Consider the following 13,995-nt stretch of genomic DNA (forward strand, 5'->3'; position numbering starts at 1 on the left):
AAAGATTATGTGAATTATGCAAAAGTGGACTGGAGTAATCAGGCGAGTGTGCTATTTGTATTTTGTATCCTATCCATTATTGATATCTTGCTATGTAAGAAATTAATAAATAACTCGTGCTGGTTTTAGGTGAAAAATGTTCGCGGTGTTATAGAGGATACATTGATACGACTGGAGGAATTCCAATCGATTGTTGCAATGGTTAGATATGAATCTAAATAGAATACTCTAAGTATCGATACTGAAACATTAAACATTTCTGTCTTTCAAGGTGGAGAATAGCAGTGCTGAATGCATGCAGCAACATCTTCCAAAGTTACAACAAATGAAAGATGGTATGGCAACTCTTCGCAATAGGATAGATGCACTAGAGCACATTGTTGCAATGGCAAATATGAATTTAAGTACGTTGGAAGCTGCTGTAGACAAGGCAGAGGCTGATCTAGGTGTATCAGATAGATTATTCGGGATATTGAATCCTCTATCATTTTTTGTAAGTACGACATACTTAAAGGATACACTTTAGCATATATTTTAAATTATTAAATAATTAAATTATACATTTTATATGATTGTCACGTACGTAATAATTTCTTAAGCAACTTGAATTGAATTTTTCAGAAGAAAACTCATGAACCAGTTGCATCAAGTACAACATCAGTATATAAATCACCCGTAATTTATAAATCTGATGACTACTTTCAAAGAGAATAAGAAACATATACATAAAAAGAGGCTTAGGTTGTGAAGCACTTGTTGTTAAATTAAGAAAAGTATTTATAAATTTATGTAGATCAGTAATTCATATCTATACAAAAAAATAAAGTTCATTTTGTGGACATTAAATAAATCTATAATGGATTTTTATTTCATGTCTTATATTCTTACCATTTATTACATTGATCAACAACTGCTTGATTAATAAGATTTTATATGTATTATATTTCATTAGACACAATCACCTATGATAATGATTAATTGCAGATATTTCTAGCTTGTAAAAATACTATAAAAAAACATTTATCTCATTTGTAATTCTCCCAAAATTTTGAATTTAAAATCTGCATCTTACAAAAATATTTAAATAAAAAAGCAAAAAAATATTCAAATTTAATTTTCTAAAACAAAAATACATTTGTTTTTATTGAAGAAATATGTATGAAAAATAAAATATAAAAATAAAAGATATATAAATGACGAAATCCGAATAATAAATAGAAGTTTCCATAGAATTATTTACTTAGAAATTTCTCTATAATTTTTAACTTCACGTTTCCTTCCATTTAATTATCATTAATGAAAACAATGTAAATTTCTTAAAACTACATAGTGCATGAAAAATATTTTAACATGCTGCGTAAGTACACGTTTTCAACTGAGCTTTCTTCTCCCCCAAGGAGCAACGTCCGCCTATGCAATGTCTCCATCTCATGATCTTGCCTATTCCACAAGTGACACTGCATGTTGACCAATTACCCCATTGATCCCATATTTTTGGTTCTCTGTTGTTTTTTTCTGAAATAATGTCATACCAGTTAATTCCACTTGTATAAAAATCAAATTCTAATGAATGTAGTAAAAAATTAAGATCAAAAACAAAATACTAATCTTTTAGTATATCGGTATAATTACATAAGTTGTAATTATATAAAGAAACAACAAATTCTACAAAATCCAATTAAGGTATAAATAAACTGTAGAAGTTTACAGTGTCAGAATATATTTAAAAAAAAAAACATTTCAATCATAGATCAAATATGCTTAATAACTTCACTCACATTGGTTTCTTTTGAGAGAAAAGGATAGTTAAAAATTAAAAAGCATTTCAAGTAAACGATTCTATGGAAACTTCCATCCATTACTTAAACTTTGTTGCTTGTACACATTTCACTTGTATTATTTTTTGTTCGTACTTTACATGTACGCGCATATATACACAACTTGGATTAAGTCAGATTCTAGTAATATTAGAAATTAAGATTAATTGTTCTACCTCTTTTAATATAAGTTATAATTATTACGTCAATAAGAAAGATAAATTACATGAAATATTGCTAAAAAATTCTCGATATTAATTTCGCTTAGATAATACGAGTATTTCTGATTTTAGCAACAATTTACGTTCAAAAAACATTTACCTGAAACGCTTTTTTGCTGTATAAAAACGTTCATTAACTAGACGTTACTGACGTTAAATATATGTTCATTAATCGTCAAATGTCTCGTAAAAATAAATATTTGAAACTAGTAAAAGAAATGTTTAACAGTAGATGCGTGTACATTTATTAAATAGTTTTAAAAAGTATCAAATTTTAAATGTTTATTTTTTTGTTACATTTATTATATAATTTCTAATGTTTATTAAATGCATTTTGAACAAAATTGCGTTGATTGGAAATTGAAAGAAAACAGTCAAAATTTCTATCCATTACCAATTTTATGTTATTATTATAAGTTTTAGTTGTTCTTCAGTTTGATCGAATTGAGTGATCAGGAGTAAAAATTTAAATTTTTGCAAATATATGTTACGCAATGTTGCACTCTCGTTGTTCATATCACAAGAATTTCAAACCACGATGTTGCAAGAAAGAAAAGATATTCCAGCCATGCAACTCATGGAAATTTCCATCCACGCACTGCCCAAATGTTGTTCATGTATGTTTCAATGATCGGTATTGCGGAAAGGTAAATCTTGAACCGGTCTCGGAGAAAGCCACAATCATCGACCAGTGTGCGACCTGCGATTGCACATGATTCGCACCTACTCTTTTTTATTTATTTATTGACCCTCACGCTTCATTTAAATAATAAATCCACGTCTATATACAGGGTATTTAAAATAACGCTCACTAATCATATAGTGCTATTCCTAATGAAAAAACTGAGTCGAAAAGCCTCCACCATTTTGCAATTTTTGCAATATATTTTTTTTAATTATCCAATAAGTAAAATGTCTAAAATCGACGTACAAGATACCTTTATATATATATAAAATATCTTTAAAAGTTCTTTAAGAAATATCTTCAAAATATTTCACAAAGAACACTAAAAGATATTTTAAAATTGTCTTATATATCGATTTTATTCGGCAATCTTTAGAAATTAATATCTCGTTAACTATTGCAAAAATTACAAAATGCGTAAAGGATTTTTCGACTTAATTATTTTATTAGGAATAGTACTGTATGATTAGTGAGCGTTATTTAAGATACTCCCTATATACTTACTCTGTAATGACACAAAAAAAAGTAGAGTTACATAGTTTCATATAGCAACATTTCACAAGTGCGCTAGTTAATTGATATAACTCTGCGATAAAATGCCGATCAAATGAATTATTGATGTTGCAATAAACGCTTTACTAAAAATTCTATGGATTATCTAAAGAAAGACATTATGAAAAGGCCTGTTTTTGCTGTCCGCCAATGGGGGAAATCGATTCAAACGTGTTCGTGCTTGAAAACTTTGTTGCGTCTAACTATTTAATAGTTATTAATGTAGGATTTTTATAAGCTGTTGTATATTTTTAATATTAGAACAAGATATTTGTTTCACGAATAAATTCAATTTTTTGTGTATTCCACGTGTTGTAATTTTAACTAACACCATTGGATTCTTCACCTTAAAAATTATAAATAATGTCAATTTAATAAAAATTTTTTTATAACACTTTTTTCTTTTGTAGTAGAAAAAGTTTAATAATTAGTACAAATAACAGTATAACATGTTCCAGCAATAAATCTTCATTGAAATTTCTTATTCTATAATTATATTAAACCTATTTTAATTATATCTTTTAATTGTAAATAGTTGATTTTATATGCAACCGTGTTTACCTCGTTTTATCAGTGACTGGATATTATCATCCTCTTCGCGATCATCGTCAATATCGCGAAATATATCATAAATTTTACGTTGGAGTCTATCCGATTTTATTTTTGATGTGTCAATATCACTTTCAACGATGTAAGGTGCAATATTTGACGACGTTTTGTCAATTTCCGGAGTGGTTTCTTTAAAGGCTAAAATTGAAAAGTCATTTCGCATAAAGGAGTAATATACTGTGTTAGAATATAAATATTCTTTAGCAGAATATTTACCCATAAAAAGCAGGAACATAGCAAAATAAGCAAAGATCAATCTATTTCTATCCATTAATATATTTTATGCATTGATTTATGTATATAGAATGTAACGTTAATGTAAACGGAATTATTTTCTTCTTCTTTTCTTATTTGGCCCCGTCTACTTCGCTGATGATACGACATACGGAATTGCCGCAATGAAGTTTGTTCTATATAATTAAAACCATGATGTAATATAAAGACAGGTGTAATTCTCATGAATGCGCAATAAAATAGTAGAGTAAATTTAAACCCAAATGTAATTGGCTGTTCCAGTATCCTATCACTATTATGATAGCGATATTACACTTATAGAAAAATGTATTTGTGCAAATTTGATTGATTCTTTCTCATTAAAGCATCGATGATTAAAATTTACATTAAACTATTAAATTCACATTGAATATAAAGTTCTGAACAAATAACAATCAATATTATATATACTGTTGCTATAAAATAATAGCCATGAAAAGAACCATTTCTGTGAATCATAATTTAAAACTCAATTTAATATTAACAAAATATATTGTATACATTTTCAGAACGTAGTGCATGTATATTACATATGTATATAGATATATTGTACTAATACACACATTTCATCTTTAAATCTATTTTTCAAATTCAAATTTTTTTAATTCGTTACAGTGCAATCTTATAAAAATAGTAAGGAAAATGATCCATGGCTCAACCGTGCTTGCATTCTTGTATTCTTCTTGTCAAATCAAGATGATTTTATCCGGGAAAGAGTAATATCCGGAAATGAACTCTCTCCGTGTAATAGTTTACAAAGTAAGGACTTTTTTGTTTGTGCGTTCTCGAGATCGCTTAGTACTTTCCATATAATGATGTCAAGAAGACTTTGTCGATCGCTTTCGCAAGTCGTAAACGGATCACGATTTTATCCCGAGCCAACCGAAGATGCCTTTGGTACCGCAATCCTTCAGATGGCAGCTTTTTAACTGTGCCTTCTTGAGACCTTTAGTGCAATCTGCGGACAAACAATGACGCCAACGGACCTGTCGTCCTTGCCCGCAAGATACACTGCACGCACTCCAAATGCTCCAATTGTCCCAGGCTGCCCAATCTGCAGTGAGAGGCAAAGAAAAAACAGAATTTCACATCTTCAACGCTTCACGTTCAATTTCATTACGCTACATAAAACAATAACTAACGAAAATTTGTTACGCGAATTTTATAAAATTATGAAATGCGAACTTACGAAACTGAGAATTTATTTTACAACGCCTACATATAACACTTTCTATTCCTCCATGTACTTCTATTACATAATTAATAGTTCTTCCTCATTACTTTATATTTATAAAATACATTTTTTTAACGTTTATATTATTTAATAAATCATGTTCAAAATAATATTTATGTAACAAATAGGTTACAAAATAATTAAAATGGACAACTATTAATTAATACGTTAATCACTTTTTGTAGTAGAAAAATTATGATAATTACAAATAAAAAAATAAAAAAAAAGGAAAATGAAAAAATTGTTAAACTGCAGAAAAAAATTGTCTCTTTAAAATTAAGCAGTACATTCAAAGGATTAATTTTAAAATATTTGCATGTATAGTAATACATATTTATTGGAATAGAAATATAATTTGACATAGCACATCTAATTTTTTGCTGATATCTCTTACAATATATTTTTTGCTATTTTATTATCAGAAAGGACATTGTAAAAGATATCAACAAAAAATTAAATGTTCGATGGTTTTTATACAGAATTATTTTCCTTGTTATCTTATCACCTATATTTCCATCGTTCGAGTAGGTATCCTTTGCAATGACATCATGTTTCTTCTTCAAACCTGACACCCTCATTTGGATAATTTCATGAGGTATTCTTTTAGACTTGTTATATCTCATAGGGCGAATTTTGAAAAAATCTTGCTCGTAACCAAGCAACTTTCGCCGATAGATTATATCAGCGCTTGTTTGAAAGTACAGGTAGAAATTTCTCTTTACATTTTTCCAATAACGCTGCAATAATGAGGTCAGTGTCTTGTTTTATCTACCAATGTCTATGTAATATATGCAATAAGTATAACATATTTATTTAACAAACACGATATGGGACTCTCAAAGTTGAAACACATGTATAGGTTTTTGCTTCTTATTTTGCGAACCTTGGGTTTATCCATTGTGATTCGCTGAATGGAACGGTGACACAATTGCGAATAAATGTCTGAATAAAAGCGTCTTTCATTACTGAAATACATCAAACTATTGAATAAACTAGTCAACAAGTATGCATATAGAAATGAGAACGTTTATCTTTCTTAACGTTTATTATAAAAACAACGGAAAAAATGTATTACTCGCCGCGGTATGTACCTAATGACATTCTCGTATTCATGAAGAAATAAAGAGATTAACAGATTTGTATTATAATGAATGTTTTGTAATGTATGTGTAACAAGTAACAATATAAGTAATATTCTTTGAATAACGTGGCATTACTGCACCTTTTGGTTTCATCATTCGAATCTATAATCGATCCAATATTATACTCATAATTCGATACATTAATAGCAAATGCTCTGGTAATGCAAGATTTCGGAAAATTTAATACTTCATAAATTACGCATCCGAAGTAAATATTGTACGTCAAAATTAGTTTAAGTAACATTTGCATATCATATTTTCGGTTCTCATTGCGCGGTTATGGACATGTATATAAATATCGATAGAAAACTGTGTCTAAATTCACAGTACTTTTGTCTTTACCATTTATTATATGCAAAATACAAATAGGAGTATTGAAAGAGTTCTAATATAGTATAATATGTTGTTTATACAGCTCAGGCTATGTTTAAACACCGTATTTGAACAAGAAAGAAAATAGTTAAATATTCTTATCCGCCTTTTTCATCAATTAAAGAATATATTTTCCTTTTTTCATAGTCAAGTAATGAAATAAAAACCAGAGGGAACAAGTAAATGTTCCTGCAAACATAATGAAAAATGTAGATTATAACATATATTATAAGTGTTATAAAATAATTTATAAAATAACTATTATGTTTATTCTGTAGTTTGCTATATTTTGTTTTTCTTTTTCTTTTATTTCAAAATATCCCTTAATTGTGAATGTTTCGTAATTATATACAATTTGTCGCTATTTAAAAAAAAACAAAGTATTCATATATTTACATATAATTATGTTGCTACAATTTATTTATATTTAGAGATTTGATAATTAAACTTTAAAGGTTTACGTAAAACTATATATTAATAATTAGGCAATAAACAAGTTCAATGGCAGTAATTAATATAAAACATTACATTTATATTTAAAAATGCGCTATAAAGATTATACATAATGATTGATGGGTATCTTGACTGTGTATAAAAATACAACTAAATATTATCATCAAACTTTCCTATCATATAAGATATATTACTGTTTCATGAAACTTCCAAAATATGAATCTGTGTACTGTATGTTACATATGCATGAATGCTTAGTAATAAAAAATGTTTCTATTAGTCTATGTACTAATGATGATTCACAATCTAAAATTTATAATCATTATATATAATAAAAAATGCCCCCAAAATTTAGCCCATTTTGTGACTCTTGATTTTCGAATTGAACTGTATGCCAAACAATGCTATATGATCCCAGTAAGCAAAATAGTCGGCAGACTAGCAACAGATTTGATTAGAAATGTCAGCAGACCGACATCAAGTACAGACGCATTCTGTTTCCATCAAGATTCTGTCGACAGAATCTGCTAACATAATCAGACAACAGATTGGCAACAGAAACTGAGCAGAAGCTACAAATCTTGTTCGGTTTCTACCGCTAACCTGCTAGCATAACATGTCAGCGGGTTTTACTATTTCTAATATATAAGCATATTTCTAACAGTTTACCGACACATACACACACATTGTCAGATATAGACTCTATGTAAAACTTGTAGCCTTTCTGCCATCAGAAATTGATAGTATACTCTATTTAAAATTTATTTCTACGACTTGGCTATCTGGAATGGGACATTAATCTCAGAAAAAAATTAAATTAAGCATAGGGATAAATTTGGAGTTAAAATGATCAAATTCCTAATATTGTTCAAGCATTATAAACAAAAAGAAAGTTGATATGTGTCCTTGATAAATAAATAAATAAAAAAAAAGTTAATATATCCTTGAAAATAGTGAGATTTTTATTAGAATTAATCAGAATAATTTTTTGACTCCTCTATCCTTGTTGTTTATTTTTTTAAACTATCCTCAGAAAAGTTTTTGCGGAATTTCTCGAAAACAAATGCAAGAAAAAATATGTTTAGCAGATCATTTTGGTCCAGGATTTCAAGATAAACAACTTTTATCCTAAATATATTTTTGATTTGTGTGTGAGAGTCACAAAATAGGTATGTTAAAAAACGTGAGTTTTTGAGATCATTTTTTCTTACGATATAAAAATATATGTATAACTAGGTTAAGTTTTATCTACGTAGATGAAAAATATGAAATATTTTAGTAAAATGTACATTTATCACATATAAATAAATTTTAACTCTAGCCGAAATAGATAATGCTTTGAATTATAAAGGTAGTTAGAATAATTTAAAAAACCCAACTTTAATCTGGGCAAACTATATAATTTATATTTAGATTACTCTAATGTCGGTACATTTCTGCGAAAGAAACATTAAATTAATATGTTGCAAATATCGGACTAATTATAATCTGAAGAAAGCTTTGTGTGCCCGACCATTCGGTATTTGACCCTGTAACCTCAATCTGCGGACAGCCTCTCTCAAGTGCTTTGGTTGTAATGGGCCAGTTTCATTTTGCGCCTCCATAACATCTAAAGCTGTTCGACAAACGCAATCTAGAGTAAAATTCTAATATTCTGTTTTAATATTTACAAAAAAAAAACTCTTACCTTCTTCAACAATTTCGCCAACAAATACCTTAGCAATTCCTGACATAGCTATAACAACGTTTTGAGATACTGAACAACCTGTTATGGTTTGCATAATCTGAAATATTTAATAAAATATTTTCTTAAAAATAAAATTTTATTTTTTGCATGTAATGATCAAAACTAAGATTCAGTACCCTCTTTATTGCTGCTTTTGGAAATGCGGATCGTCTGTACATTTCGTATCTATCTAGCTGATCTTCAGTGAAGTTAGATACTAGCACCCTACAAAAAATTTTCAAATATATTCTCAAGATAATGTGTATATAAACTTATAACGAATTCGGTAAAAGCACACACGCATATAAATATTTTAAATACCCAATAATAATATCATTCCCTTACTTCAAAAGTCACATAACTAAAAGAATTAAATTTCTCATAAAAGGAGAAAAGTATTTTTTAACTTGGCAGAAAATTATTAATTAATCAATATTGGTAAAGAGAATATATTCTTAACATGATCCAGTGTCATTTTTCTCATTTTTGTTTCACAATCTTTAAAGAATCATCCTTTTTGACTTATGACGATTTTTTTCAAACCATCCTTTTTGTATTGTGATCATTAAACATCAGATACATACTGCATTTTTTCTCTCTCCTCTTCTTCTATCTCCTTTTTGCTCTTCTCTTTACTTTCCCGCCTTTCTTTTGTACTGACTGGATTGGCACGAGGTATCATAATGTCATTACTAAATATATCTTCAGCAGTTTGTTCCTCTACCTTCATATCAAGTTCTTGTTTCACAGTCTCTACAACTTTATTCTCTGCAACTGGGCAGGTAGAATTAGATCCAGTGTTTTCAATCTCCTCAGCATCTGATTGCGATTGAGAACTCATTGCATCCAATTCTACCTATATAATACAAATACAATTAGTTTAAGATGGTTCTATAAGAAATCGAGTTACCAGATATGTCTAATTTTTTATATTATATAATGAAATTGAAGTACCGAAATTGATGTGTGCAAAATTCTATTGTAGGTTAACGATGAAATAAGAAAGAAAAAAAATATTGTAAATGTAACCTTTCACGTAATAACTTAGTGATAGATAAGACTTGCAGACGCTTCTTTGACTAACTGTACACAAATCTTATCATAGACTTTTCTCAAAAATAAAATTATAATAGTTTTAAAAAATTACGATTTTAATGATCACAAAAAGGTAATAGGTTAACAGCCATTCTGGAAAGATATTTATTTGCACAAACTTGCATATAAATCTAATCTCGAAAAGTAGACATAATCTCATCTTGTTTTCGTTTGATGAAGATGCAGTTCTTGATTTACTAATACTTGTATGTTCCATACTATTTCATCAAGATATATATGTAGTTTTAATGTTTTATCCAAATTATGTAGATATTTGTAATTTTGGGTGAGCCTTGGTGAGGCAACTCAAATTTTCAACACTTTACTAAAGAACCATCTTAAAAGACAAAAGTTAATTTTTCGATAGTATTTATACCTTAACAAATGATACAATATTATCAATCTCCATAGCTTCAATATCTTTGGACCCTGAATTATGTGTAAGACTAGTTTTATTATCTTCATGCTCTTCCACATCTTTATGCTCACTATCTTTTTCATCTCCAGAATCTTCCTTTCCAAAGATATTATCCATCTTTCTAATGGAAAAGATATGTATAAGATATGTATAAAATGTATAACAGGAATTATTAATCTGTTGTTATTAATTTATATTTACAAATATAAATTATATATTTACAAATATGTCACATAATATTAATAAGAAGAATTGTATAAGATTATGACATCTTAACAATAAGAATCATATTATAACATCTTATATCATCTCATTTCATGATGTTTCATATGATAAGTTCATGTAGGATTTTAAACAATTAAGATAATAAAATGTTGTGTAACATTATTAATTATTGAAATATTGTTTATCATAACCTATACATATATAATGTAAATATATACTTTCATATACATTCGTATATATATATATATATTTTGTATATGTAATTTTGTATATTAAATCGTATACTTATATATTTCGTACACTTTCGTATACATACATTAAACAATATTTCGCTAATTAATGATGTTACACATTTTAATTCTTTCAAACCTCAATAAACTAAACATCATAAAATAAAAATATTGCAATCTTGTAATTTAATTATTTTTATTTAATATTAGACATTATGTCATAATAAGCATAAAAATCGTTTGGTGATTTGTTTAAACGTTCTATAAGTTATAAAGCAAATAAAAAAGAAGCGGGGAAATAAAGTACTCCACATGCTGGTCTCTTTAGAGTTTAGATTCATAGGTATACTCAGGTACACATACTTACAACAAATATTTTATTGCAAAACGTTAATTTATATTATTCTAATGGTAAAACGATTTGCCACCAATATTAATCAAGAAATAATATCTTTTAACGAAGAAATGTTGATCGAAATGGTAAACATCATACACAAAAACAGAATTAACAGAAGATTTGGAAGAATATAGATACAGTGGAGTAAGTTGGAGTAGAGGCACAGTGTACGCCACACAACGCGAATTCAGGTTAGTTAAGGTTAGTAAGACTAGAGAGAAACTTGAGAACGACTATCCGATAATATGAACCAAATCGCAGGTACACTAGCGCCAGTACAGCTATTTTCAATTTAGGAACTACATAGCTACGTATTGGCGATAAAAACACGGTGTCGGAAATTCATGTGGTGCATATCCATGCTAAATCGCAGTGCTAAATGATGTGCTTTAGAAAATGTAATATAAATTATAATTTGTTGATTATTTAAATATTTAAAAATATAAAATATACATATTACTTAAAGTTCTACAACAAAATTCTTATGCTCATTCGCTAATTTGCAAGATAATATATCGATATAATTTCGAGTCTATTTTCGAATGTTAGTATAATACACAAAAAACCTAACGTCGTTTTCCATTTCATTTATACACAATTAAATTAACGACTGGACAACATAATTTTTTTAGTTAAATTACAAAATCAATTAAATACAGTATGTTTTGACAGAAAACTTTATTCTTCTTTCATTATTTATTAACATTAATGCTGCTTTGACAATGAAAAGATTTAACAGATTGAACATGGATAGAAATTGTTTATAGACAAATAAGAATATCGAGATGAATTTCGAAAATTTTCCTTAAGAGTGTGTAAGAAATATCTATTAAAAATAATATTCTTCGCTAACAAAATATTATTTTTAATAGATATTTCTGACACACTCTTAAGGAAAATTTTTTTAATTCATCTCGATATTCTGAGGATATACTGCGAACAATGTTGCTGCAGACACAGGAATATCGTACGAATATCAGACGTGACCTTTTTAGTATATTCTCAGAATATAATGTGCTATCTGGGAATAAACTAAAATTACAAATTTGGTTTATTTTTTACTGAGTACAGTAGAATATGAGAAGAATACTCGACTATGATTGGTCAATTTTCTACGACTTAATTTTCGACGACCGTCTACGACTTCTATGTAGAGGACCCTTTAGCGTATTCGATTTACTGACTCGACCCGACTCCGAGTCAATAGTCTGTTCTTTTTAGCTGCATTTCTTGCACAATGTAGCTCTTCTTTTGCAGCTAAACAGGACAGACCATTGACTCGGAGTCAGGTCGAGTTAGTAAATCGTATACGCTATTTATTGTAGATCCCGCATTATGGTCCTGGCCATCTTGGATATCGCGCTGGTGTGCCGTAGGCATTAAAATGTCATAAGCCGGTATTCATAGGCCGGTATTCATAGTCAGATCTTATATTTAAGACCGTCTTAAGTAATGTCTTAAAACGCTAATGCAGCCTTCTGATTGGTTCGTGACTTCTTAAGGCCATACTTAAGACGGTCTTGAATATAATAGGCCTTCTACAATAAGCCGCAAGTCAGAAGTTCTAAGCGATCTTAAGTCATAATCGTTGAAGTTGGCCAATAGCCAACTTGAACAACTTGGTTAATACTGGTTAAGTCTTCTGACGTTCTGACTTGTGGCTTATTGTAGAAGGCCTATTATATTCAAGACCGTCTTAAGTATGGCCTTAAGAAGTCACGAACCAATCAGAAGGCTGCATTAGCGTTTTAAGACATTACTTAAGATGGTCTTGAAATAAGACTCGACTATGAATACCGGCCTATGGCCCTCTGATTGGTTCGTGACATCTTAAGACTATACTTAAGACGGTCTTGAAGATAAGAATCGACTATGGGTGCGTTCGGGGAACTCACTACTAGCGCTATCGAATCGTTCTATCTTTGTTTTTCGTGTAATAAACAACAAGATAGTGTGATGCGGTAGTGCTGGTAGTGAGCTCACCGAACGCACCCATAGTCGATTCTTATCTTCAAGACCGTCTTAAGTATGGTCTTAAGATGTCACGAACCAATCAGAGGGCCGCATAGCGTCTTGAGACATTATTTAAGACGCTAACCTTAAGGTTACATAAGACACTCGCCTTAAGTCCGGTCTCTACATAGGTGTTTTAAACCTTGAGCCGTAGGAAACTGTCCAATTACAGTCGAATGGGAGGAGAATATTCGACTATAATTCATCCATTTCTTATGGCTTAAGGGAATGCTAAAGTCGTCCTACTTTTTTCATTCGGTAACAAATCTCCGAAATGGATTGACAGTTTGCAAAATTATTATTACAGAATTAAAGTACGCACAAACAGGACCTCAGCTGCACTGGATTTCACGAGAAAATCGAAAAAAACTTAAAAGTTCCACTTATTTTTGGCTCGTATAGCTGTCACCTCAGGTCTATATTTACTTGATTTACTTGACAAGAGTTTTATAGTTCATATCTTGAAAATAAGGCCCTGTGCACAATGGAGGAAATATTAGGAACAGGAATAGATATTAAGATTTCAACCTATC

At 29.2% G+C, this 13,995-nt stretch overlaps 4 protein-coding genes across 8 annotated transcripts in view; 1 reads left to right on the plus strand and 3 right to left on the minus strand.

Annotated features, from left to right (window-relative positions):
- On the plus strand, positions 1–747 carry Blos4 (biogenesis of lysosome-related organelles complex 1 subunit 4; the record flags this gene model as incomplete). Its single annotated transcript, XM_018508859.1, has 4 exons — positions 1–42; positions 130–201; positions 272–493; positions 622–747. Coding segments are annotated over 4 exons (429 nt in total), but the record flags the coding sequence as incomplete, so codon positions are not given.
- A 533-nt stretch (positions 748–1,280) lies between these two features.
- LOC108762462 (uncharacterized) lies at positions 1,281–4,464 on the minus strand. 3 transcript variants are annotated; one of them, XM_018509485.1, is made up of 4 exons: positions 4,378–4,464; positions 4,101–4,294; positions 3,837–4,022; positions 1,281–1,515 (listed from the first exon to the last, which is right to left on the minus strand). In XM_018509485.1, exons 2-4 carry the CDS (start codon positions 4,153–4,155, stop codon positions 1,346–1,348), a joined length of 411 nt encoding a protein of 136 aa, XP_018364987.1. In that variant the 5' UTR covers positions 4,156–4,294; positions 4,378–4,464; the 3' UTR covers positions 1,281–1,345. The 3 variants fall into 3 exon arrangements, with proteins under 3 accessions (XP_018364987.1, XP_018364981.1, XP_018364993.1); XM_018509479.1 differs by having other exon boundaries at positions 4,101–4,464; XM_018509491.1 differs by lacking the exon at positions 1,281–1,515 and adding an exon at positions 2,432–2,738 and having other exon boundaries at positions 4,101–4,464.
- A 306-nt stretch (positions 4,465–4,770) lies between these two features.
- LOC108762447 (uncharacterized) lies at positions 4,771–6,886 on the minus strand. Its single transcript, XM_018509456.1, has 4 exons — positions 6,614–6,886; positions 6,275–6,356; positions 5,897–6,128; positions 4,771–5,211 (listed from the first exon to the last, which is right to left on the minus strand). Exons 1-4 carry the CDS (start codon positions 6,781–6,783, stop codon positions 5,018–5,020), a joined length of 678 nt encoding a protein of 225 aa, XP_018364958.1. The 5' UTR covers positions 6,784–6,886; the 3' UTR covers positions 4,771–5,017.
- Positions 6,887–8,727: 1,841 nt separating this feature from the next.
- Positions 8,728–13,995, minus strand: part of Taf11 (TATA-box binding protein associated factor 11) — an 8,779-nt gene continuing 3,511 nt past the window's right edge. Inside the window, exons 1-6 of one of the 3 annotated variants that reach the window (XM_018509375.1) lie at positions 11,420–11,595; positions 10,556–10,714; positions 9,669–9,940; positions 9,222–9,309; positions 9,046–9,142; positions 8,728–8,973 (exon numbers count right to left, since the gene is read on the minus strand). In XM_018509375.1, the coding sequence (XP_018364877.1) occupies positions 8,840–8,973; positions 9,046–9,142; positions 9,222–9,309; positions 9,669–9,940; positions 10,556–10,714 (750 nt within the window). In that variant the 5' untranslated portion in view covers positions 11,420–11,595 and the 3' untranslated portion in view covers positions 8,728–8,839. Of the gene's footprint in view, positions 8,974–9,045; positions 9,143–9,221; positions 9,310–9,668; positions 9,941–10,555; positions 10,719–11,419; positions 11,596–13,995 lie in introns of those variants that run through there. The other 2 variants (XM_018509358.1, XM_018509367.1) reach the window with 2 other exon arrangements.

Source organism: Trachymyrmex cornetzi, unplaced genomic scaffold, assembly GCF_001594075.2.
Source record: "Trachymyrmex cornetzi isolate Tcor2-1 unplaced genomic scaffold, Tcor1.1 scaffold11, whole genome shotgun sequence".
Taxonomy (NCBI): Eukaryota; Metazoa; Arthropoda; class Insecta; order Hymenoptera; family Formicidae; genus Trachymyrmex; species Trachymyrmex cornetzi.